The sequence below is a fragment of the Felis catus genome, chromosome A1, assembly GCF_018350175.1.
Source record: "Felis catus isolate Fca126 chromosome A1, F.catus_Fca126_mat1.0, whole genome shotgun sequence".
Classification (NCBI taxonomy): Eukaryota; Metazoa; Chordata; class Mammalia; order Carnivora; family Felidae; genus Felis; species Felis catus.
Genome location: NC_058368.1, coordinates 123,174,064 through 123,201,732, shown reverse-complemented (window position 1 = coordinate 123,201,732; position 27,669 = coordinate 123,174,064). Strand labels below are relative to the sequence as shown.

The 27,669-nt window shown below is 35.8% G+C and overlaps 1 protein-coding gene across 2 annotated transcripts in view; it reads right to left on the bottom strand.

The window, feature by feature from the left end:
* Positions 1 to 27,669, bottom strand: part of SPINK5 (serine peptidase inhibitor Kazal type 5) — a 76,383-nt gene extending 48,714 nt beyond the window's left edge. Inside the window, exons 1-7 of one of the 2 annotated variants that reach the window (XM_019834057.2) lie at positions 27,515 to 27,669; positions 26,027 to 26,052; positions 22,009 to 22,136; positions 20,050 to 20,122; positions 4,463 to 4,590; positions 2,375 to 2,438; positions 1,149 to 1,276 (exon numbers count right to left, since the gene is read on the bottom strand). In XM_019834057.2, the coding sequence (XP_019689616.2) occupies positions 1,149 to 1,276; positions 2,375 to 2,438; positions 4,463 to 4,590; positions 20,050 to 20,122; positions 22,009 to 22,136; positions 26,027 to 26,052; positions 27,515 to 27,569 (602 nt within the window). In that variant the 5' untranslated portion in view covers positions 27,570 to 27,669. The remainder of the gene's footprint in view (positions 1 to 1,148; positions 1,277 to 2,374; positions 2,439 to 4,462; positions 4,591 to 20,049; positions 20,123 to 22,008; positions 22,137 to 26,026; positions 26,053 to 27,514) is intronic. The other variant, XM_019834066.2, reaches the window with a different exon arrangement.

Below are 27,669 nucleotides of genomic sequence, written 5' to 3'. Positions count from 1 at the left end.
CACTTTAACAGGCAGAACTAAGAGCTTTAATACAATGCTGTGACTACAGTGAAACCAAACTAAGCATTTAAAGTATTGCCATCCACGCCCTTATGTAAACCTTTTCTATACCTTGTAAAGTATTTGTTTGCCTTCATGTAAAAGCACCTCTGTTAAAAAAAAAAAAGCTACATTGAACTGAGCTTCTAAGTCCTCTCATATCTATTACCTACTTGCAGTCTCACCCTGGAGATGGGCATTATTAGTTCTACAGAGGAGAAAACCAAGAGTTAGAGAGGTCAAATTCTCTTTTTTAGCTAGTGCATGAAAAGAAACAGAAACTCACAGAACTGAGGCAGGCTGGAACACTAAAATTACCTGCCTCCTAGATAAGAAAGTGGAAATTAGGCTTATTTCCTGTCTGGAAACCGGTTATAATCACTATTTTGCAAACCTGATAGGATGTGCCCCTGAATTCTATAAGAGCACACTGTAATTTTCAAAGGCAGGTGTGAAGTTTATTAATCTCTTAAATCTATTGAGGTAAATGGAACATTTTAAAGCTTGCTGACATATAGAGAGTCCATACCTTGTTTAACAGCCAGAATATTCAAAAGACTCACTGGATGGTCTTCATATCCCAGCCTCAGTACTCACAACAATGTCAGACACTCAGAAAAAGATAACCCAATTCTTCCCTTTCATAAAGTTCCACCTTTTATTTTAATAATGAATTCAGCCACATGACATTGTTATTATTATCATCTTAAATTAGACTTACTTTCAGTAAGAGTCTCTATACATATTCAAATGAAACAATGCATGTCAAATGACTGACCTAGATTATTCCATATGAAACTGCTTTCTAAATTTTAAAATATTGTGCCTTATAAAACATGGTGCATTGTCTTGTTATAATTAAGCAAATTAAGAGTACTGAATTTAATAACGTAATCATCTCATCCACTTCTTTTAAGAAACACTAGCAGATGACTAATCAAAAAGAAAAGCCACTCAGAGAGCAAGGACTATTTCACCTTATGAAGACAAAGAATTATATGCTTCATGAAAAGGACCGTATCTCTCTGTGGAGTGGTTCTCAACACAGCAACCAAATGCATCCTCACCAAGTCCACCTACGTGCCCTGCTTGGGGATGACGATACTTACAAAATCTCAGCACACATCGCACATTTATTGCCATGTGTTTTTCCATCAGGTCCAAGGACAGGATCATTTTCCCTTGTGCATCCAAGTCTTCCATCTTTCACATAAGGCCGAAAAGCACTACATACATCCTGAAGAACAGGGAAAGGAACTTGACATTCACCATACTGATTGTAATGCCTTCCACACTGTTTTCAGAATTTTTATAATTCTTACACTTCTCTGCCCAATGCACAGAGCCACCTGGAGCAGTGCCAGAGGCCTACAAGTGGCTTAGTAAGTACTGCATTAATCATGTGGTTTAGTATGGTGCCCATTTACCTATTCATTTACTATTAAACACAGATACCCTAGTATGTGCTAGAACCAAGGTAGAACACGGTCCTTGCACTCAACTTGCTCATGATCTACTGGGGGACACAAAGAGACACTTAAAATATGATGTGTGGGGCACCTGCATGGCTCGGTTGGTTAAGCGTCTGACTTCAGCTCAGGTCATATCTCATCAATTCATGAGTTTGAGCACCTGATTGGGCTCTGGGCTGCCAATGCAGAGCCTGCTTGGGATTCTCTCTCCCTCTCTCTGCCCCTCCCCTACTCGTGCTTTCTCTCTCTCAAAATAAATAAATAAACTTGAAAATTTTACATGATGTGCTAAATGTCTTGGTAGGTGCTCTACGAGCATAGAAAGGGCACCAAACCTTGACTTGGGCAAAACATTCAGCTAGAAAAAGTCAAACATGACATGTCTGAGATACTTCTTTCTTTCTCCTATCATCACAAGTGCATAGAATTTTAGCCTAGAGAAAAGCCATTTAATACAAATCTCACTTTTAGATATGGTAACACTGGTACAGTGTGGGTAAGTAATTTGCCCAAGATCTCCCGACAGCAAGTGACAGTGCTAGGGTTTCAATTCAGGTTAAGAGCCTGATGCATAATGCCCTTTCAACTACAAATGTAGTTTTGTTTTGATTGGCTGATTGATTGACTGATTGATTGATTTCTCTTTTCCATAGAAAGCAGAAAGAGAGCTGAAAGGTCTCACTACCAAAATAAGCGGTTCCAGTTTCAGGAACTATCAATTGCTTTTCATCTAAATGAGCCGTGTTTAAATGAGCAGAAGTTGCCTCCTTCCTCACACCCCACCCAAGAAGGAAGAGGAGAGCATCTTTTCTCCCTCTGGTCAGCCTCCCAAGGGTTTCCATCATTTTGACACTTGTCCTCACCTGCTCTGGATTACTGGTCTCACATTCCCCTTCACTTTTTATGCCAACTTGGGACCTGGTTTTGCTGGAATAGAAAGTTAGTAGACACAGAAGTTTAGCATCACAGAACATCTTACCATTCAAAAAATAACTTATTTTCATTGTATTACGATTCTCTTTTACCCTTGAAAACAGATGTCACACTGCATTCTTTTCCTGACTTACTCTTTATAATGAGAGCCTGTGTTTATACCTTGGAGTCAAAGAAATAGAATCACGTTGGAGGGCTAATAAGATTCAGACCTGAAAATATGATTTCCAGAATTTTCCTTCCTGTGTCTAGAGGGGATCCATAACAGGAGAGAGGGAAAAACTACACCTTGTAACTAGATATGCCCCCAAAAAACTATGCTGCTGTCATTGATGGTTTTTTTTAAATATACAAATTCAAGTTTATTGGATGTAACTTGCTAGTATACTATTCTTTGTTTGGTTGATGCTAATATTTTAGTTATCATGGAAAGTACCTAAAGTCCTAAGAATTTTATTCGGTCTAATAGACCTTTAAACCATATCTGAAAACAGAACCATAAATGTAAAAAACACTTTCTACTTTATAAAAAGATAAAAACCACCGCATTTCTGTAACAATAAAAGACCAATATAAGGAGAAAAATGAAGTCATTAAAAGCGATAAGAAAAAAGTTATATCAAAAGATATCATCTGAGGGGAAAAAAAAATCGAATCCTAATGTTATTGCAGAGTCTTCTAGCAGACAGAGCTAAGACAGAAAAACAATGAGTAGTATGGCTATCACTGTATTATAAAAGAAGAATACCAGGAATCAGGAGAGAGAAATTTACACCTAAAACAGAGAGTTAAAGAATCTATCACAGGATCCCCACATAAAGCACAGTAGTCATTAACTGTTCAGTGTGCTCATAATAGTATTACAAAATGCATATCTAACAAAGCCTGTCTGTTCTCCCTAATGTTTATTTGTGTTTTCATTTATGTTGGCCACTGGTGAGAGTTGAAGGCATAATTTCAGAGTGCATCTCTGAAAATGGAGTAATGTGAGGCACCAGAGTGATTTAATTCAGTTGTGTTTTGGTAAAGATACTAATTACAAGGAAAGATAAAGCTTGCAGAAGCTTGAAGACCGAATATTTATTATATCCTTTACTAGCCTCAAGCACTGGTTCTTAACACTTTTGCAAAAACAAGAGTAGACAATTCAAGACTGAGGGCACAAACCAGAACCTGAAAAGCAGGTATGCCATCTTGTTGATTGAAGACAACTGATAACCAAACTAGCACTGAGGGTGGAGAAAGAATCAAAGAGGGACAAAATATTGGACAGTGAGATGCTTTAGCTATGTGACAAAGGTCAAATAAATGGAAAGAAGTTCAATATTAAAAGTTCGAATTAATCTACTCTAATATTATAAATTACAGAGCATTTAATAAAAAAATACTTTGATGATTAAATAATTCTCTGTGAGAAAAGATACACTCCTAGACACATAGAAATAGATAGGTGTCTGTATGTATATGTATGTGTATGTATGTGCATATACATACATGTGTACTTATCTGTGCATGTACCTAGATATATCAGATGTCTACTTCACAGAGACACTGATAACTATTTGATAAATTACACACAAAAGTGCTTTGTAAAATATAAAGTGTGACACAACATATTTTTTCCCTAAGAATATAGTAAAAGGAGGGGCACTTGGGTGGCTCAGTCAGTTAAGTGTCCAACTACGGCTCAGGTCATGATCTCACAGTTTGTGGGTTCGAGCCCCACGTCGGGCTCTGTGCTGACAGCTCGGAGCCTGGAGCCTGTTTTGGATTCTGTGTGTGTGTCTCTCTCTGCCCCCACCCCACTCATACTCTGCCTCTCTCTGTCTCTCAAAAATTAATAAACATTAAAAAAATTAAAAAATTAAAAAAAAATAGTAAAAGGAGTGGTCCTAATAATTTATGTATGGCTGACTCCCACAAAATGAACTGATATTTTAAAGACTATAAGAAAAAAATGTGTCCTGTAATTATTCGGAGAGCGTGCATTAGGGAGAAAGTCTGCTGCAGATACTCACGCATTCTCAGCACACAGCATACATTTGTTACTGTATGTTTTCCCATCAGTGCCACAAACAGCTGCATAATCCAGAGTACAGATAAAACCCCCATTTCTTTCTCCTTTTCTGAAATCATCGCAATTCAACTGCAAGAGACATTATCAAGGAATATCAAAATACAAGAGATAAAATATTCCTTAGGTACATAAATGAGTTAATATTTTAAACCCACAGCAATATAACTACACTGAAGAACAAAACAGGTTTAGGAGACTATAGTACACTAAAAAAGTCATGGATAATAAAACATGGTCCAAGAACAGAGATACAATTAGATTTCAGGAGAAAGAATTTCTATGTGATTTCAGTAGGGCAAGTGAGGCACCTCTGTGAAATTTAGTTTCCTGTTTGTCTGTCAAATCCTGCCTGTCTTCTCTACAGAGTAGTAATGAGGCCCAGTAGATAATGGATATGAAAACTCTCTGTAACTATAGGTTGTAACAAAGTTTTTATTATTACAGATGAGGATAGTGATCAGAAGCCAGATTGCTGGGTTCATAATTCTAACTCTCCCACATACTGGATTTGTGATTTGGGAGTTACTTAACCCCTCTGGGCTGTAGTGTTCTTACTTGCAAAACGTGTACAATATTACTAACTTCTTAGGATTATAAAGAGGTTTCAATGTATGAATACATGCCCAGCACTTAGAATAGTGCATGGCATTTCGTAACCATTGACTGTTGTTGTTTTGTTGTTATTTTAAACATTTTCCCCACAGACAGTCAGGCCAATAAGACTAAACAACCTTATTTGGATGACGGAACAAATGCCCAAATCTCAGCTCTAGTGATATGACATGTACTTAGGGACACAGCTGTGCAGGGAGAGAGCAACAGCTTGAGGTGATACCTGGAGACCAGCGTTTGAACCTCAGACCTGCCACCCACTCACTTCACCTCTTTGAACCTCGCTTTCCTCCTTGCCTGACAAATGGAAATTCACACCCTGTCCATATTACAGATTTATGCTGGGGATCAAGTGAACACTTGAGAAACCTTATTTGGCAACCCTATTGTGACATGAGTTAACTAAAGAAGACCTCAAGTTAACTTGCATTTAATTTCTATCTAAAAGCAAATAATAACACTAGGTATTTTTTCAGTTATCAGAGGGCAACATAAATTGTTGATGTTATTGTCATAACAAAAATATTTTAAACGTAAATGCGGAAAACTTACAATGTATAGACCTGTGACCTAGTATGTCACACAATACAAAGAATAAAAGTACAATGGATACAAATATATAATGAATTTGTGAACCAAAGGTGGCATTGAGGACTTCGGAAAGACAATAAAAAAGGAAAAAGAATGTAGAATAGTAAAGAAAAGCTATGGGACATGCCCAACTATTCATGTCATATGTTTAGGAAGAAGTTAAAATAGAGGCAAAACAGGGTAAATAATGGCTCTATGTGTTATTTCACTTGTTCGGTTGTTCATTTGTTCATTTGCATTCTGATGAGAAGACAAAGACCATAAATACAATCATTTTAAATTATAATAAAAGCTATGAAAAATAAACTGAACAATACCCACAATAGTGGCGATTTTAAATACAGTGTCGAGAATGGTCTCTCTGTAAAGGTAACATTTGAAGTGAGATGGGATTAATGAGAAGGAGCCAGCCACTGAAGATCTGAGGGAAGACTATTTCAGGCATAGAGAAACTACAATTGCAAAGGATTTGTGATAGGAACTAGATTGTCCTGTTTAAGAGGCACCAAGAAATGTGGCTGAAGTAGAAGGAAAAAGCAGGAGAGCTGCTGGCTTTCTCTCTAAGGTCATTTCTGGAGAAACGACAGAAGCATGGGTGATAGGGATTGATTTTATTAACTTGGGACAATCACTGTGATTCCCCTTCGCCAGCAAAAGCAGAGGCAGCATACTAGGTCACAGGTGTTGGCAGGGTGATGACAGGGCAGATCAAGAGCCCAGCTGTGAGGTGATGAGAACAGGTGCAGGTAGTTACTACTCCACTTCCTCCTCCCCCTCCAAACTCCAAGGGCTGGGAGATCACAACCTATAGAGAACACCTCTTCCTATTACTAACAGATTCTGAGAGTGGACAGATGGATTTCTAACCTGTGGAGTAGGGAACAAACTGGAGGAGCAACACTGATTCCAGAACATTCTGATCTGGGCTTCATCCCTTTTCCTATCCTTACACTCAACAGGAGAGGCAGAGCCTGAAGTGTGGCCTTAAACACCATCTCACTCACTGTAGCAGAAAAAGTAACTAAAGCTATCATGGAATCTTAAGAGTAAAAATATTTTGTATACATGAGGAGCAAAACAAGGTAAAAGAAATATGGTAATGTGAGCAATATTCAGTATCAGTTGAAGCAGAATTATTGGAATGCATAGAAAAATAATTTATCAAGAGTGTAACTATGCTTTAGAGAGATAAAACATCTTCAACGTGAAACAGGAAAAAAGTTATAATGGGAAAAAACTGGAAGTTTTAGATATGGAAATATTTAAACGGCAATAAATAAAACAATATAAAGAATAAAAGAAGGATAGGTGCACATACCTAATGAATTTTTGAACCAGACAATCAGATCAAGAAACTCTTATAAAAGGCAATGATAAAGGAAAACAAAATTTAAAATAAAAAATTTAAAGAACATGGTGAATAGAATTAGAAATCCCCCAAAGGAGGCAAACATATATAGACAATAATATTTGAAGAAATAGGGAACATTTCTAGAACTAATGAAAACTGAAAAAACAAAAGAAAGAGAAATAGACATACCAAATCAAAAATAGCATCTGGTCAATAACAAATTGGGGGAGGTTTAGGGAATTTTAAGCAAACCAGACTAGCCTAACATATGTTAGGGGAGAAAATACAGATATTGACAATAAACAAAGATGTTAGCAATAGTGATAAATAATTATAAATATGGATATTTGGTTAAGGGTAGTCATAATAAGAACAAAAATAGATATGCGACCTTTAACTCATCATCACACAAAAGCTGGAAAGAAGAGACTACTTTTAAAATATGTTTTTATTAAAGTCTGGTAACTGAAACTATGAAACATTAGGAGAACCAAGTCCTAGAAAAACAGAAATAACAAACTGTAAATGGGCTAAACACACAAGTTAAAATATAATTTGTTATTGGATTTTAAAAATTAGGATCAAATCAGGTATGGATGATAAGAGAAAAGTTAACATTAAAAAACACACAGATACTAAAACAACAGGATAAGAAAGGATACAAGGTAAAAATGAATAAGAGAGCAAATGCAGTAATATTAATATGAAAAATATAGAATTCAGTTCAAAATGCATCATAAGTGGCAAAGAAGGACTCTATATAAAGTAAAAGAAAAAGCAGAACATGAAGACATAGTAATCACTGAGTATTCATTCAGTTAATTAAACAGGCTTTAACTATGTCAAACTACTACCATCAGAATGTGACAGAATTAGATAACCAGGGGGCGCCTGGGTGGCTCAGTTGGTTGAACATTCAACCCTTGATTTTGGCTCAGGTCATGATGTCACAGTTCATGAGATCACGCCCTGCGTCGGGCTCTGGGCTGAAAGCATGGAGCCTGCTTGGGATTTTCTTCCTCCCTCTCTCTGTCTCTCTTTGTCTCTCTTTCTCTCTCTCTCAAAAATAAACTAAAAAAAAAAAAAAAAAAAAAAAAAAAAGAATTAGATAGGGGTGCCTGGGTGGCTCAGTCAAGTGACTTCAGCTCAGGTCATGATCTCACTGTTCATAGGTTCAAGCCCTGCATTGGCCTCTGTGCTGACAGCTTGGAACCTGGAGCTTGGGTTCCAAGCTGGAACTTGCTTGGGTTTCTGTGTCTCCCTCTCTCTCTGCCCACCCCCCCCCCTTAAGTCTCTCTCTCTTAAAAATAAATAAATATTTTAAAAAATTAAAAAAAAAAGAATTAGATAAATCAGTAGCTGGAGTTACAGACTTTAGCATGCGCTTCTCAGAAATTGATAGATCAAGAGTAAAAAGTTAAGATGCTTAAGCCATTAAATTTTGATAGAAAACTACATCCATGACACAGAAAATAAACACTTTTTCCAAGACATAAGAAACATTTATAAAAGTTGAATACTTATTAGGTCACTAAAAAAGTGTTAGGAAATTCCAAAGGATCAATGTCATATGATCTATGTTCTCTGACCAAAATTCAATAAAATCAAAGTTAATTTAAAATAGGCAAAAATCAAATAACCAAATCAATAATATAAAGAATGTATTACTGAATAACTTTGCAAGGGAGGAAAATTAAAGAATGTTTGGCAAAGAATGACAAATGGAAACACTTGAAGTACCAATCTTCAGATAATCATTAACATCTTTAAGTACCCTGGTCATAGAATTTTAAAAGTTAAAAATTTTAAATGAGGTATTGTGCAATCCATTATAAGATGTGCAGGAGAACGAGATTAAAGAAACAAGACTGAGTGACACAGATAACATAAACAATAGAGAAGATAAAAACAGCTGGTAAGATAGATTTCTAGTACAATTGATATGAGAAAGAGAAGATGGAAATAAAAAATACAAGCAATGACCATTGAAAATAACTGTGTAAATGTGAGATATACATACAATAAAAGCATATTAGGAGTATTCATATGCTAAAACATCTGAAAACAAAAATGGAGATATGGCTTAAAAAAAAGTCTCCATTGTTTAATAAAAAAGAGTCTCCATTGTTTAATAAGAAAAGTTGAACAGACCAAAAGCATTAATCCAACTGATATACTGGTCTGAGATAATCCCTCCCCAAAATGCCACAGTCCTAATAGCCTTAAAATCCATTTTTCTAAAGTTTCAAATTAAGAGGAAAACTTATACTGAATAATAATAATTTATGTTATTCCAAAAATTGAGAAAGCGTGTAAACTGAAAAACAATTACAGTTTTACTGAGGTTTTACTTAACATGAAATTCATGAATTTTAAGTGTACAATTCAATGATTTTGGGTTAATTTATGGAGTTTTACAACCATCACCATAACTCAGTTTTAGAATATGTCTGTCACCCCAAGGGGCTTCCACTATGACCACCAACAGTTAATCCCAGTTCCCAGCTCTAACCTTAGGCAACCACAGAATTTTCTGACTATAAATTTACCTTTCCTCTATACTTCTTATAAATGGAATCATAAATATGCAATTGTTTGACTCTGGCTTTCACTTTGCCTAATGTTTTTGAGGTTCATCCATATCATAACTTTCTTTTTATTTCAGAATAATATTTCATTCTATAAATGTAGCTCATTTTGTTCCATTACCAGTGGACTTTCAGACACTTAGATCATTTCTAGTTTGGGATTATTAAAAAGAATGCTGTTATGAACATTCACATGCATGGCATATGTATGGACATATGTTATCACATCAGTGGGACAGATTCCTAGGACCAAACTTGCTAGGTCATATGGTCAATTGATGTTTCACCTAAGAAAGTGACCACGTCTTTTCTAGAGTAGTGGCATTTTTCGCCCCCCTTAGGGAACTAGAGGCAGATAGAGGGGGAGGGAGAGAGAATTTTAAATAGGCTCCACACTCAGCGTGCAGCCCCACTTGGGGCTCGATCCCACGATCCTGAGATTATGACCTGAGTCGAAATCAAGAGTCAGACGCTAAACCCACTGAGCCACCCAGGTGCCCCCAGTGTAGCTGCATTCTCGAGTACTCTTACCAGAAATCTGCAAGTGTTCCAGTTTCTCCACAACCTTAAAAACATTTTGGGTTGTTTTTTTTTTTTTGTCTTTATGATTATAGCCATTGTAGTGGGTGTGTAATGGCACCTCATTGTGGTTTTAATGTGCATTTCCCTACATAATAGCAATGTAAAACATCTTTTTAAGTGTGCACTAGCCATTAAGATGTTTTTAGTGTAACAGCTCTTTTTAATTGAATTGTCTTCTTATGTCTGAGCTGTAAGCGGTCCTTATATATTGCAGATAGAAGTCTTTTACCCAATATATGAATATATGAAAATCAGAAATTTTCTCCCAGTCCATAGTTGCTTTTCTGTTGTTTCAAGGATTTCATTTGAAGCCCAAATGTTTGTATAGGCATACTTTGGAGACATGGCAGGATTGGTTCCAGACCACCACCATAAAGCAAATACTGCAATAAGGCAAGTCAAATGAATTTTTTGGTTTCCCAGTACCTGCAAAAGTTATGCTTACACTATGCTAGTGTTTTAAGTGTGAAATAGCATTACGTCTAAAAAACACCATGTACATACCTTAATTAAAGGATAGGTTTTTTTTTGGCTAAAAAATGCTAATCATCGTCTCAATTTTCAGTGAGTCTTCATCTTTTTGCTAGTTGAGAGTCTTGTCTCAGTACCAATGGCTGCTGATAATCAAGGTGGTGGTTGTTGAAAGCTGGTGTGGCTGTTGCAATTTCTTAAAATAAGACAACGAGGAAGTGTGCCATATCGATGAGCTCTTCCTGTCGTGAATGATTTCTCTGTGGCATGCAATGCCATTTGGACTTCTTTCAAAATTGGAGGCAGTCCTCTCAAACCCTGCCACTGCTTTATCAACTAAATTTATGGAATATTCTAAGTCCTTTGTTGTCATTTCAACAATCCTCACAGCGTCTTCACCAGGAGTAGATTCCAGCTCAGATTACTTTCTTTGCTCATCCATGAGAAGTGACTCCTCATCCGTTCAAGTTTCATCACAAGATTGTAGAAATTTAGTCAGATCTCAGCCTCCACTTTTAATTCTAGTTCTCTTGCTCTTTCCATCCCATCTATAGTTGCTGCCTCTGCTGAAGTCTTAAACCCTTGAAAGTTGTCCATGGAGGTTCTCAACTCCTGTTAATATTGATACTGTATTTTGACCTCTTTCCATGAATCATGAATGTTCATGAATGTCAATTTCTACCAATGAAAAAGCCTGCCACAGGATTTTGGTAGGGAAGATGTTGAATTTATAGATTACTTTTGGGAGAATTGTCATCTTGATAATAATTTCTCGATTGTTCATCATTAGTATACAGAAATAAAATTGAATTTGCATTATTTATTTGCATGCTGAAATCTTGCTAAACTCATTTATTAGTTCTAGTTTATTTTCTTTTGGGAGTTTCTATATATAGTATCATGTCCCTACAATGAAAAAAAAATTGTTTTTTTTCCCAAGCAGAATGTCTTTAATTAACTAAAATATTTTGCCTTAATATATTGGCTATACCCTCCAGCTCAATGTTGAATAGAAGTGGTGTGTTGAATAAGAGCGGTAAGAACAACCATCTTTGCTTTCTTCTCAATCTCTTTGGCCTCTAATCATTAAGTATGATTTTAGTTATAGATTTATCATAGATGTCCTTTATCAGCTGAGAAAGTTTTTGTCTATTGGTAGGTGTGTGTGTATGTGTGTGTGTGTGAAAGAGAGTGTGTTTATCTTGAATGAGTGTGGAATTTTGTTAAATGCCTTTCTGCATCTATTAAAATAATCGTGTACTTTTGCCTTTATCAATGTGGTGTAATAGATTTTCTGTTGTTAAACCAATCTTGCATTCCTAGAGTAATTCCTACTTGGTCATGGTTTTATCTTTTTTATGTTGTGGATTCTGTTTGCTAATATTTTGTTAAATATTTTTCCATGTACGTTTATAAGTAATATTTGCCAGTAGTTTTTTCTGTAGTTGTGTTATCTTCCTTTGTTTTTTAAAAACTTTTTAATAATGTTTATTATTTATTTTTGATAGACTGGAGGAGCGGCAGAGAGAGAGGAAGACACAGACTCTGAAGCAGGATCCATGATCTGAGCTGTCAGCACAGAATCTGATGCAGGGCTCGAACCCTACAAACTGAGATATGACCTGAGCTCAAGTTGGATGCTTAACCGACTGAGCCACCCACATGCTCCACTTCTTTGGATTTTGTATCAAAATAATACTGGCTGGTGTTACTTCTTCTACTTCCTGAATGAGTCTATAAAATATTGATACTGTTTCTTCTTTCATTATTTGCTGGGGATCACCACTAAAGTCTGAACTTTTCTTTGATTTAATCACAGATTCAATTTTTTTGCTTGCTATACATGTATTTTGATGTTCTAATTTTGGGGTAAGTTTTTAATAATTCATTTATTTCTAGGATTTTTTCCATTTCATGTCAGTTGTCTACTTTTTTGTGGCACAAATTTATTCATAATACTCTACTATAATTCTTATAATTTCTCCAGGGCATATATTGATATCCCAAATTGCATTCCTGATTTTAGTAAGTATTGTCTTCTCTCTCTCTCTCTCTCTCTCTCTCTCTCTCTCTGTCTCTCTTTAGGTCAATTTATTTAAAGAGTTGTCTCAAGGAACCAATATTTGGTTTATTAACTTTTCCTATTGTTTTAATAAAGTTTTGTATTTTATAGATTTCTGCTCTAGTCTTTATTATATCCTTCCTTCTGCTTGGTTGAGATTTAGCTTGCTCTTCTTTTTCTAAGCTTCTTAATGCGGAAGTTAAGATGATTAACTTGTGAACTTTCTTCTCTGATTTATGCATTTAGAGCTCTATAGAATGCTTTAGCTAAATGCCTAAGTTTCGAATTGCTATGTTTTTAAAAATTTTATTCAATTCAAATGGTGTTCTAGTATCTGTCACGAGTGTTTCTTTTATCCATCAATTTTTTAGGAGTATGCTGCTTAACATGCAAATATTTGGGAATTTCCAGAATTTCTTTCTCTTGATGGTTTTGTATTCAATTCTATTTTTCAGAAAACATACTTTGTATGATTTTAATTCTTTTAAATTTATTGAGATATGGGCTCCTAGGTGGCTCAGTTGGTAGAACACCCAACTCTTGATCTCTGCTCAGGTCATGATCCCAGGGTTGTGGGATCAGCCCTGCACTGGGCTCTGCACTGAGCATGAAGCTTGCTTAAGATTCTCTCTCTCTCCCTCTCCTCCTTCTCCCCGACTTACACTCTCTCTCACTCTCTCTCAAAAAAATAATAGATTTATTGAGATAGATATCTTATAGAATGTTCCATTGTTTCTTAAAAAGAATGTACCTTCTGCAATCATTGGGGAAATACTCCCTATATTTCAGTTAGTTCATAGTGTTGTTCAAGTATTCTATATCTTTGATGGTATTTTCTCTAGTTGGCTCTTTCAACTTTTAAAAGTAGAGTATTAAAATTTCTGACTATTATTGTTGAATTGTCTCTTTACTTATAGCATATTTAGTTTCATACATTTCGAGCTTCTGTGAGTAAGAGCAGTTATAATTGTTATATCTCCTGATGTATTAATACTTTTAAAATTATAAAATGTCCTGGGGTACCTAGGTGGCTCAGTTGGTTGAGTGTCTGACTTCAGCTCAGGTCATGATCTCACAGTTCGTGAATGTGAGCCTTGCATCGGGCTCGCTGTTTTCAGCACAGAGCCTGCAGAACCCACTTTGGATTCTTTGTCATCCTTTCTCTCTCTGCCTGCCCATGCTCTCTCTCTCAAAAATAAAAATAAAAACATTAAAAAAATAAAATTATAAAAGGTCCCTATTTGTCTCCAATAATATTTGACTTAATGTCTATTTTGTTTGATAGTAGTATAGCAAATCCTGCTCTTTAGTATTATACTTGTCATGGTATCACTCTTCATTTCAGACTCCTGTGTCTGTAGATCTAAGGAGTATCTATTGGAGATAGTTATAGTAGCTTTTTGTTAATTAAACAACAGTCTCTGACTTTTGATCAGAATGTTTAAATCATTTACATTTAGTATAATTATTGATATAGTTGTATTTATATTTGCTATGTTTCTGCTTGTTTTCAATATACTCTTACCCTTTTTACTTCTCTGTTCTTCCACTACTGCCTTCTTTTGGGTTAAATATTTCTAGTATGTCTTTTTAATACTTCTGTTGATTTTACATATTTATTATATATATCATTTTATTGCTGCTTATTCTAGTGATTATCATATTCACCCCAGTTTATCCCAATCTATTACAGATTAATATTTAATTCTGGTAAAATATAGACATTTTGCCCCTATATAGCTCCATTTCCTTTATTCCCCTTTGTACTATGGTTATCTTAAATATTTTATCTATACACCCAATAAAACAGCATTATAGTTAATGCTTTATAAAATACTATATTGTTAAAAGAAACTAGGTAAAAATAAGGGAAATATATTTATAAAGTAGTTCATTTTAACCCATGTGTTTACCATTTCTGGTTCTTTTCACTTCTTTCTATAAATCCAAGTTACCATCTGGAAGTCATTTCCTTTCATCTAAAAGACTACCCTATTATTACTTGTAAAACAGGTCTGAAGGCAATAAATTTTCTCCAATTTCACTTATTTGGAAATGTCTTTATTTGACTTAATTTTTATTGGTTAATTTTGGTGAATATAGAATATGGATAAACATTTTTTTTCTTTCAGTACTTTGAGCATGTCATACCATTGTGTTCTGGCCTTCATTATTCTAGATGAGAAGCCAGTCATTAATTGAAACCATTATATACAATGTGTCATTTTCTTTTTCCACTTAAAATTTTTTCTCTTGATTTCAGCATTTTAATCATGATAGGCCTAGGTGTTGATCTCTTTGTATTCATACTATTTGGGACTTGTTGCAATTACTGAATGTGAAGAGTAAGTTTTTAAAAATCAAACTTGATACATTTTAGGCCATTATTCCTTCATATAATTGTTCTGTTTATTTGATCTTTTTTATTTTTGGTATTTCTATTGCACATGTATTGACATGCTTACTACCTCAGGGACTCTTTGTGTCCATTTTTAACCAATATTTTTTCTACTTCCATTGTTAATTTTTATTTATCTTTCTACAAGTTTACTAATTGTTTTTTATGCAGCCTCAGAGCTTCTTTTGAGCCTCTCTACTGAGTTTTTTGTGTGTTATGCTATCGACTCCAGAATTTCTATTTGAGATATTTATCTTTGTCTATCTCCATCTCTATTCTATTTACTGAAAATGTGCATTTATTTATTCTTTGTTATTATACTTTCCTTTAATTATTTAAATAGTATTTGAAGTATTTAAACACTTTTAAAATAGCTGCTTCAAGCCTTTGTCTGCAAAATCTAACCCCCAGAGGCATTCAGATAGTTTCCATTGGCTTTTTTTCCCCCTGAGTAGGGGTCATACATTCCAGTTACTATTTTCATATTTCATAATTTTTGTTGATGGCTAGACATTTGGATAATGATTTCACTATAAAGAATATTTTTGCTGTTGTGTTGCGTATTTGCATCTTCGGCTGGGCTAACTCTCTGATTTCTTGCTGTCCCACAATGTACAGTTGTTGATACATCTGCTAAAAAAATGTTTATAGTTTTTATTTTTTTAAGATTGGGTCTTTAGGTTTTTCTTTCCATATCTCTATAGCTTAGCAGATGGCCAATGATTAGACACAGTTTGTGCTCAAACATCTCAAGCTAGTAAGGCTTCCATCCCCTACAGATAGGCCTGTGTATATTGAGGAGGACATTCAAAGTTCAGAATACATTTACATCTACCTCGGCATTTGCTTTCCACTGGGATTTTTTCATGTGTGTTTTCTAAGTGCTTGTGCACAATATTATGGCCAACGAAGACTTTGTGAATTGCTTGGTCTTTCTTTACTCTCTGCTGCCTATGTATGAAGACCCAGCCAGAAATATGCTTGCCTCAACCATGTTACCACTTCAGGCCATTGTCTTTACTCTGGGTGAAGATCATGACATCTACTGAAAACACCTCTGGATATAATTGTTGCCCACTGCTCTAAATTACTTCAATAAGACAGTGCAGTTGCTGACCCTCATAGTCTGCCCAACTGGTGGACATTCTATACCAACCCAACAACAAGAGTGAGATGGGAGTTTCCTAAAGAAGAACATCACAGGCTCCCATTGTTCTAAATCAAAGTTCAGCAGTTTTTCAAGCATAAATGCTTATCAGATTGACATAGGCTACTGGTCAATTTCCAGATGCTATGAGGGTTGTTTTGGTCAGTTTTGTCTAGATTTATAGTTGGTTTTTGGGGAAAGGATTCGCTAACCTTGTTATTCAGCTATAGCCTTAAGTGCCACTTCTCAGGGTAATTTGATATTGATTTCAAAACCAGATAAGAATAATTAAAAAGAGAAAAGTATACACTCATTTTACTTAGGAAAATAGTTTCAAATTTTCTAAATAAAATACTAACTATAATTCAACAGTGTATTAAAAATATTAAAAATATATTAAGGTTAGTATGATTTACCCTAAGAAAATATGAATAGTTTAACATTAGCAAATTTATCAAGAAATTTATTACATTAATAGACTGAAAAAGGAAAGTTAGAAAATTATTTCAATAGTTGCAGAAAAGGCATTTGACAATGATCAAAACAGATTTAGAATATTAAGAGCAGAAAGAAATTTTTCTAAACCTGGTATAGTTTATTTAAAAAACACCTACAGTAAACATACTTAGTGGAGAAACTTTAGATATATTCCTTTTAATATATGAAGAGAGGGCAATTTGATGTTCATTATTATCACTACTATTTAACTTTTGAATTCTAGATCCTGGCCAATGATACAAGAAAAGAAAAAGAAATAAAGGAGTGATGAAATGCAAAAGGAAGTTATGAAACACCTACTATCTCTTATTATGCAGATAATGTGATGAACTACCAAGAAAAAATGATAAAATTAATAGATAAACTATCAGAATTAACAGAAGATGCCATAAAGCTATTCAGTGTAAGATTAACCTGTAGAAATCAAAAGAATTTTTCTATACCAGCAATAACCAGAAAGAAATACCATAAATAAAATACCAATCAAAATAGCAATAAAGTTACAAGTTTTGTAGGTATTAGCAAAAATCATAAAAATCTCTGTGGAGAATATAGATTTCATGAAGTACACAGAAATTATTATGAAGTAATGATAAGGTATTCTGTGCTCTTGAGTTGGTCAAGTTACTACTATAAAAAGTCAATTTTAGGGGCATCTGGGTGGCTCAGTCGGTTAAGCGTCCAGCTTCTGCTCAGGTCATGATCTTGTGGTTTGTGAGTGCAAGCCCCACCCCAGGCTCTGTGTTGACAGCTCAGAGCCTGGAGCCTGTTTCAGATTCTGTGTCTCCCTCTCTCTGCCCATCCCCCACTCACACTCTGTCTCTCTCTTAAAAATAAATAAACATTTAAAAAAAGTCAATTTACTCAAATTAATTTATAAATTCTTCGTATCCCTAATTACTTTGGGTTCCCAAACTCAAGTTAGATTTTTTCATAAACTGAATAAACTGTTTATTTGTAATATAGGGGGGAAATATAGGTCTATACATAGGTCAGTCAACTTTGAAAAAGATGAATTAAGAAAGGGGACCTGCCTTATTAGTTATTAAAGCAATGAACTCATCTAGGAACTCAGGAACACATACATACACACATATGAACTTAATATCCTACACAGTTGGCAACCTAAATCATAAATAAATGAATCAATCAATTAAAAAATAAAGTCTCTACACAGACCAAATACATTAAAGATTATGAGGAATTAGATGAGGGTGGTAGAAATGAAAATGGTCAAAAGGAGTCATACTTGGGATATACTTTGGAGGCAACACCAATGACAGTTGTAGATGGACTGGATATTAGAGTTGGAAAGTGAAAAAATGACATACTAGTGAAGTAGAAATTGATGATGCAAGAGAGAAAGGATTTCTGTAGGAGGAAAATTCTTGAACTGGAAGAGCACCTTATTCTGAAAGTGAGTGTCAGGGTTGATTTTTGATGGGAGGAATCTAAGCACAAAAAGTGGGTAGATTTTTCTCTCTTATAGCAGACAGAAAGTAACAACAAAAACAGTGTAATTACATGAACTGATTCAAACACAAATAAGTAAAAATCTAAACAGAAATTATCTGAAAGGCCCAGAGACAAATATGAACTACCTTAATTTACAAGTACTTTCCTCGGTGGGAAAAAAGTAACCATAAGAACTTAAGAGGTAAAAATTATAACTCAGGCATAAAATGATAACAGAAAGGTATAATGTCTTCAAATTCCAAAATTTTATTTCTTAAAAATCCTACTTGATTAAAATTCAGCAAATATATGCCTACATGTGAAAACATCTGACTAGCAATATTTAGAAATAGTTTTGTTAAAATTGGTATGTTTGTATAATTCATTTTTTGGTTTGTATTTCCTTGTATTTTATATTTTAAAACATCACTCATTAGTTTCTCATGAAGGAGAAAGATGGGGAAGAGAAGGTGGAGGAGAGTAGATCTTACTGAAGGAGCCTCTCTCTAAATGTGACCAGTAAGGGCAGAATTGGAACTTACCAGTAAACCTTTCTGATCTCCACAGACTTTACAGAGCACAGAAGCAGCTCGCTTTTGCTCAGATAAAGGATTTTCAGGGATTGACCAATTGAGTGGTGACTGTGTTATTGTTTTGGAAGTGAGATTGGTTGAGTTCAAGCAAAGAATTTGGTTGACTAGATTTACTGTGGAGGCTAAGATTCTCAGACAGACCTGAGTAACGTTGACAGGGAAAATTTTAGCTCGGTTAGCCCAGGGATGTTACAGCAATTTGGGTGTGCCTCCCCTGACTGATCATTTTAATTATGTGTCAGGGACAGGAGTGGAGGAGAAAGAAGATGTTGGAAAAGAAGCTACAGAGGAGATCTATAGTGATATGAGTTGTCAGGATTCCTAGTGGTAACCCCAGCTTTTCAATAACTTACTGTGACACAGTGTACCCTAGAAATTTCCCTTAATCTGGGTCTAGAATTCTTATTTTTTTGTAGAAATACAAAAATTGTGTATACATAAAAAAAAAAGTGAAATCATTGTGTGGTGGCTGGAAGCTGTATGGTTTCATTTTATTTGATTTTTTATCAAAAAAAATTTTTTTTTTAACCACAGAGCAATTTTCTCAAACAAATATTAGCCTGTATTCCAATCTACAAAATAGATACAAACAAGCAACTTTAGTTGAGTTAGGGAAACTACAGGTATCAGAAAGGACATGAGTAGGAAATAAAAGAAGGAAAGAAAAAACAAAGAAAAGGAATCAGATGACTGCTAACACATGTTAAACCTTGTACTTGGCTTTTTAAACTTAGTTTCTCATTTGGTCCACATTCCATTTCACAGACGAAAAAACTGAGACGCAGAGACACATAAATTGTCCAAGTGACATAGACAATAAATAAGAGTTCTGAGATTTGAACTTAGTTCTAATAGTTCCATGAAGGCTCTTGGTGAAGCCGAGACAGGACAGGAGGAATGAGAAATGGCTATGGAAGGCAGACATCACACTCACTTACTCCACCTCTTAGCGTCTGTCAGTGCCCAAAATGTTTTCTGAGAGTTAGGTCATGGGTTGGGCATAGGGACAAGCTGTACCAGATAGTTAGCCCACCCCTGGACTAAGCCATGTTCCCTCCCTTCCTAAGTAGTTGGCTTCACAACAGGTATGACCTAGTAATTAGGAAATAAACAAATAGTTTTAAATAGTCAAACATAATCTTGAAAGTAAATATGACAAGTTGACTTCAAATAATCTCACCGTTTCTGGGGCAGCAGCCTGAGAGGCTCTTGTTAAATGCCTAGCCCTCTTCTGGGATTTTGCTTGTTTTTCCCTGGAAGAGAGCAAGGAAGAACATAGCTTGCTTAGATATGTTTTCCCAATTTGGGGGATAATAGCATACATGTCAAACTTAATTTTGACTCTTACCCTGAGCTCAATCAGGTATATCGGAAGTGAGGTACACGCAGAAATGAGCCAAGGTACCATAAATGTCTCCTCAGTACTGAAAAATATCTCAGATATGGTTCCACAGAAGGCAAGAATCTTTACCTTTAACTGCATAATGACTACTCCCCCACCCCTTTCAGTGCTTTCAACATCTAGGTGGTCACCAACTCTAAAAGCCATCTCTGCCATTGTTGGAATAGTCTCTTTGAAAGACCATGCTCACACTGAACCACAATCTGTTTGTTTCTGGTTCTACACTCTAAGGTCCCACAGAGAAAATTCAGAAATTTGAGGATAGCTTTTATGCCTTGCATAGTTTCCTTTCCAGATTAAGAAACCGTGTTTATTCCGACATAATTTAAGTAAGTGATAAAAATAATAATTGAGTGAATGACTTCAAAGAGATAAACTGCCTTGTATGTCTCAAGGCATTCTACTTTTGTTCTAAATTATTTTTCAGTAAATGTACTAGGTTCATAGTTTCAGTCTCCTGTCAAGACAATCCTATGTAACAAGGAGGAAGCTTTGTAGTAACTAATACAACTGCTAGTTTACATTCAGGTTTCAAGAGAATAATTTGCCATAGGTCTCCCCCCATCCCCACCTAAATCTTGATCTTTTTCCTTCATCTTCCCACAGTTTCTTCACTAGCAGCAGCATGTGTGATCATGGCTTCATTATCCCAATATTATTGACTATGTCAAATTAAATCCCCTGAGATTTAATTAGCATTTAAAAAGCTAATTATACCATAATTATCTTAAATGGATCAGCTTAGTGTTGGCTTAGTATCAGTGTTGAAGTTTTGATGGTGGTCAGAAATTAAAGATGACCTCCCTATTCAAAAACAAAATAGAACACTTTGATTTGAGGATTTTCTATTGATAACAAGCCTTCTTCCACCTTTGGGTGTCATCAAAGAGAAGGAAGTCAAGTTAAGAAGCATTACATAGATGTTGGTAAACTTTCAGGACACTCACCCTTTCTGAGCTGCCAGGATGTAGAAAATAAAATTAATTCTTTAGACCTTCTCATCCTAGTGTAATCCTAGGTGTCTACAGACACTGGCAGCTCACAGGGTCAGGGTGCAAGATGTGTCCTGCTTAAAGCCTTCTACTGTTTGGCTGCCAAAAGGACAGCTTGGCATCATTCCCAGGGCGGAGGGGGGGGGGTGGGGAGGGGGGTGGTGGTGGTGGTGGCTTTTCTCAGTCCTGAGGGTACCACGGAGTCAGGGCTTAACACAACTAAGAATTCTTTTTTCCCAGAGTCAGGAAACTCAAATTGGAACTATATCCTCAAAAGACTATTAAGTGCTACATAAGGTATTAACCCTCTACCCTCTGGAATGTTTTAGAATACCATTTGAGCGATTTAAAAATCTTTCCAGGAGGCACCTGGGCAGCTAAGTCAGTTAAGGGTCCAACTCTTGATTTCAGCTCAGGTCATGATCTCGAGGTTACTGAGATCAAGCTCCACGCAGGGCTCTGTACTAACCGTATGGAGCCTGATTGGGACTCTCTCTCCCTCTTTCTCTGCCCCTCTTCCGTTCCCTAGCATGCTCTCTCTCTCAATCAATCAATCAATCAATCAATAAAAGTTAAAAAAAAATCTTTCCAGGTAGGAGGTACTTATCCAACTTCTGCTAAGCATTTTTATTTAACCATTTAGATTTAGAAAAGTACATTTGATGGGATATAAAAAGAATACATTTACTATTTCAGAGAATAGCTGGTAACTCAAACACTCAAAAGAACGAGAACTTTTACTCACAGTATCATTTTGCATGTGGCACACCTGCTGATGAATGCTATTCCATCCGGGCTTTGAAAAAGTTTTTTATCTTGGGAACAAAATAATTTTCCATTTTTCATCAATGCCCGATATTCATTGCATGTTTCCTAAGGAAAAGATTTAAAGAACTGTGTTTACTGAAGCTCATAAAACCAAGGCTTTACCTTCTAAGAACTTCCTTGAGCAATATTATTTAATGACCACTACCTGCTTTCTATCGAAGCCAATCACTCAATTGACACAAATAACATGAATTCAAATAATGACTGGATTGTCCCTTGGGGATTGAAAATCCACTTAATAAGCATTCATCTAAAACAATGAGTAAAATGGAAAGACCTGACCTCATATTCCAAGGCTGTCATTCCCAAGCCCAATAGCCTTCTCAAATTAAGTTCTCAATGGCTAACTTACCCTATCTGTAAAAACAGGATATAATTTCATACGTTTCATGTCTTGTGAACATTAAATATTATAAGTATGTGAAACATTCAAAGGTGCTTGATACATAGTAAATAATCAATAATCACATTCCTCTCCTCTCTTCCTCCTCCTTTATTATTATTGTTGCTATTATTATTATTATTGGAATATGATGCATATAAGATACTCAGCACACAGTAGGTCAATAATAATTGCTGTCAAAAGGAACATGAAAAGACTACTGAAAAGGTTAATTCAATATATTTCATGGAAGGCTTTCTGTATGTCACTATTTTCTAGGAACTTAAAATCAATGGTGCATTTGCACTATCTCATACAGTACTAATTTAATATGTCATACTTGCTATCAGTTTAGAAAATCCACTAGGTATTTAGAGCAAGCCTTTAGAATGTAAGTTCTGTGGGGTTTTTATTTTGTTTTGATTTTGCCAAAAAAAATACTGCCTCAACATGTTTACATAAGAAAAAAAATTAAATGATGCTTTTGTGTCCAACTCTGACAAATACAACCTCTTCAAAAGAAGTGATCATAGAATTCTGTCCAGCCTCCTATATCTTTATAATAATCATTCAATCAGTTAACAAAAAGTCATTACAATATTAATATACTTTGCTAAGTGCCATGTATATAGCTAGGTGCATGGATAGAGCAATGAGGCAGGAGCATCCTTGCCTGAATTGTGCTTACCATCTAATGGATACTAATGGATAATGATGTACTTCACCTAGCTTCTTTAACATGGGAGGCAGTTGGTAGCACTAGCAGAATAATTAATGGAGAAGAGGAATAAATAAATAATATCAGAGACAAGCCCTGGGAAATTTTGCTAATGGTGACCTACTAAAATACCTCAGAAAATGATTATCACCACCCAGTGATGTTATCTGAGTAGCACAGTAATAATTTCTGGCAACTGACTGATGACTGGGCTGCTTGAGCTCTGTGTAGTCTCTGATTCTATAGTATCTTTTTTTTTAAAGTTTATTTATTTATTTTGAGAGAGAGAGAGAGAGAGAGAGAGAGAGAGAGAGAGAGTGTGCATGAGCAGGGGAGGGGTAGAGGGAGAGGGAGACAGAACCCCAAGCAGGCTCTGTGAGCCTCACAAACTGTGAGATCATGACCTGAGCCGAAACCAAGAGTCTGACGCTTAACGAACTAAGCCACCCAGGAGCCTCTGATTCTACAGTATCTTATGCCAACATGGAAAGTTACTGCTTAGCTTGCCAGACATAACTGATTCTAAAAATGCAAAATTCTAGATGCAACTTTGTCATAGAGAGAAGAGCTTGGTATTTTTTGTGATAGAAACATATCCCTTGTGAGTTAAGATAGAACTCAATGCTGTTTTTCTGAGTTGTGAAATAATCCAATGGATTCTCTTGGCAAACAGAAAAAAGGCCATAAAAATTAAAAGCAGGAGGTGGGTTTTTCCCTGGAAAAAACAGCCTTTGGCTTGTTTTCATTTTGTTTTGTTTTGCTATTGTTGTTGTTCATGTCTTCTCCACATGTCTCAGAAAAACTAAAGCCCTCCAGGGCCAAGCTCTTTCCTTTACTGGCTCTGACATAGCTCATTGTCTTCTACTGTCTCTCCTCCAACATCATAATACAATCCACCAGGAGCTGGCATCACCTCCATTCTGTGTTAGGGCACTAACAAGGTGCTTTTGACTATAATAACCCTTCTGTGATAACAAATTTAAATGTATGGTAAAGATCCTTGCAGATGACTACACTCATTTTCTGTGCTGTTCCGGGTCATGTTTATAACATTCAACATGCTTTTCTGGAGCTGTCAAGAACTCAAGCTACTGAATTTGGAAAATAAAAATTCCAGGACCATAAGAAACATTAAATCAATACTTCTCATTTCTGACAAAATATACAAAGATTGCTATCAGAAATATTTCCAGAGACATAATTATTTCTTTGTGTTCTTCTTGCCTATGCCAACATAAAGGGTGGCTAAATTTATTTTTAAAAGAAATAGAGTTTGTACAAAGTCCCAGTTGCAAAATTGCCTGGATGGCTCAGTCGGTTAAGCGTCCGACTTCAGCTCAGGTCATGATCTCACAGTTAGTGGGTTTGAGCCTCGCATTCAGCTCTGTGCTGACAGCTCAGAGCCTGGAGCCTGCTTCAGATTCTGTGTCTCCCTCTCTCTCTGCCCTTCCCCTGCTCATGCTCTGTCTGTCTCTCTCTCTCCTTCAAAAATAAAAACATTTAAAAATTTTTTAAAAAATAGAAATATCTATCAGAAGTCACCACCCATTATCATAGAGTCTGAAAAAGCAAATTATGGCTTCATGCACAGTGATATTTATACAATACTCTTCTTTTTGCCAGTATAAAACATGCAAGTGAGCATGCTCTCTGACTCCTTCAAATCCAAGTTTTTTCTACTCTACTCTACTACCCTACTTATTCCATAGAGGTTTCTGAGCCTCTCCTCAGACAGCAAACTTAGATGAAATAATAGAGACTATGGTGAAATTTTCTACCGGGGGTGCCTGGGTGGCTTAGTCAGTTAAGTGTCTCATTCTTGATTTTGGCTCAGGTCATGACGTCACGGTTGGTGAGACAGAGCCCTGAGTCAGGCTTTGGACTTCAGATCTTTGTTTTAATGCTGTCTTTTTAGAGAAAACTTCTTGACTATCCTAAGAAGAACTGATACTACCTCCATCCCCAGAAATTCCTACCTTCCATCCTACTTCATTTTTCTTGTGACACTAATCATTATTTAATGTGCTATACATTTTATTAATGGACTCATTAACTTGTCTGTTTTTCTCCACTAAGATGCAAGTTCCACAAGGGCCAGGTTCCTGTCTGTTTCCTTACTTTCCAATATCTCCAACATCTCAAACAGGGTCTGACAAATGGTAGATGCTGAGTAAATATTAACTGAATGAAATACATACACTGACATACATATACAAATATATACTAGGTACAGACAACCCCTTTATACGCAATAATCACAAGAGCACTCACTTCAGCTTTCTATGTATGTTGTTACTTTTTCAGGTGTTAAACTGAACAATACTAATTCACTGGTATGTTTATGGAGTTTTTTTAAAGTTTATTTATTTGGAGAGAGACAGAGAGAAGACGCGGGGGGGGGGTGGTGCGGGGGGTCGGCACGCAGAGAGACAATCGCAAGCAGGCTCTGTGCTGTGAACACAGACCTCAACCTGGGGCTCGAACTCACAAACTGTGAGATCATGACCTGAACCGAAACCAGCAGTCAGAAGCTTACCAACTGAGCCACCCAGGTGCCCCTGTTTATGGAATTTTGAAGCACTCCTTTAGCATGGTAGATTGCCTCTTGCAGACATCCATCATCATTTGTACATTGATATGCGTGTCTGTGTGTGTGTGTGTGCATCTGTATGATTCATGTCTTCCTTCATAAAGACTTGTTTCTGTTTTTAACAAAAGCTATTAGTACCTATCAGTATAATATGTCTGTAGTATTAACGTGAAGGTGTTGGCCACAGATCATTTTTCTTTAGAGATCTTGGAATGGATTCAATGAACAGAAAAAGCAGGACTAACCTGATTTTCACCCTCACTGGCAGCATCTGGGACAAAAATATAGAAACCAAAGTTAAGGGAATGTAAACTATTCAATAAACAAACAATTCACTCAGTGCAGTGTCTTGCTTATTTTAATGGCAATATGTTATAAAACCACAAATTGTTTTTGAACACATTAAAATTTACGATGGCAAATAAAATGAAGGCACTGCACCAAGAAATCAGCACGTACACTCACAGAGGTCCAGTCACTCATAAAAGTCTAAATTACTTTGGAAAATAATACTCATATACTTTCTTACCCCCTCAAAATATCTGATTTCAAAAAGATCCTTTCACAGAAAAGTATGAGAGACCTCTCTTAAAATTATAATGTAACAAATACCAAGTATATCACAGCAATTATAATTTAAAAGTATAGTGTAGCGTAAAGTTTATATCATATATACACATAAAATTAAATTTTCTGAATTCTGGCAACTCTGCATCCTTATTACAGCCACAAGGATTAGAGATTTGACAAAAATTAAGAATAATTAAAATCCCAGGCTATTATACTCTCTTATTAACAGACTCCAGCGCCCCCCTTTTTTAATGTTTATTTTTTGAAAGAGAGTCAGAGGGCGAGCGGGGGAGGGGCAGAGAGAGAGGGAGACACAGAATCTGAAGCAGGCTCCAGGCTCTGAGCTGTCAGCACAGAGCCGGGTGCGAGGCTTGAATCCACAGACAGCAAGATCATGACCTGAGCCAAAGTAGGTTGCTTACCCAAATGAGACACCCAGGTGCCCCAACAGACTCCCTTTTGTACCTCCACACTTACTTTAGAAAAGTGGCATCATTTATGTATAATAATCTCCAGACTCTTCGTCTCTTAGATTTTCTTTTAAAAAATGCAAATGCTTCAGAGAAGATTGAGCCTAGGCAATTCATGTTTCCTTCGAATTCAAATAGCAAGTGCAAAAACTTACCTTTCACTTCTTATAAAAGTCTCTTACCCTTTAGGAGAGATGCTCTCAGTCCATTTAGGATTTGGTAATACAAAAATAAAATATACTAGAAGGCACTGCTACTTTAAAATAGGAATAGATGATTGAATTTGATTTTTAATTGTTTATATATAGTACTATATATATATATGAAATATACATCTACATTTTAAATATATACTACATACATAATTCCTATCAGTATGAATTGATGTAGTTGGTTACGGGAAGATGAAGAAGAATCTATTAGCTTTTCAGAACTAATAAAGAATTAATAGAAGGATTTCTCATTGGTAAAAATTCAGATTATGTCAAACTACTTGCCATTTCTAAAGATAACAACATAGTTATTTATTAAGCCACATATGTAATCCTTCAAAACTCTGTCTGGCAAGATATTTCAAGATTATACATACACACATACAAACACACATTTTAGGAGTAGGGGGAGGGAGACAAGTCCCTGCCTAGGGCTTTACCATGTGTGGCAAGAGGCTTAGATTACATGCAAATTGCTCACCTTGTATAAGGCAAAGAGCCAGGGTCAGAAGCATTGGCACTGTGGCTATCTTCATGTTGAAGATGATGTAAGTTGGTTACAAGTCTGCTCCGTGCATTGCTCACCAGCTGGTGCTCTAAGACTGAACCCGTGGAGATGCAGCCTACTTTTTATAT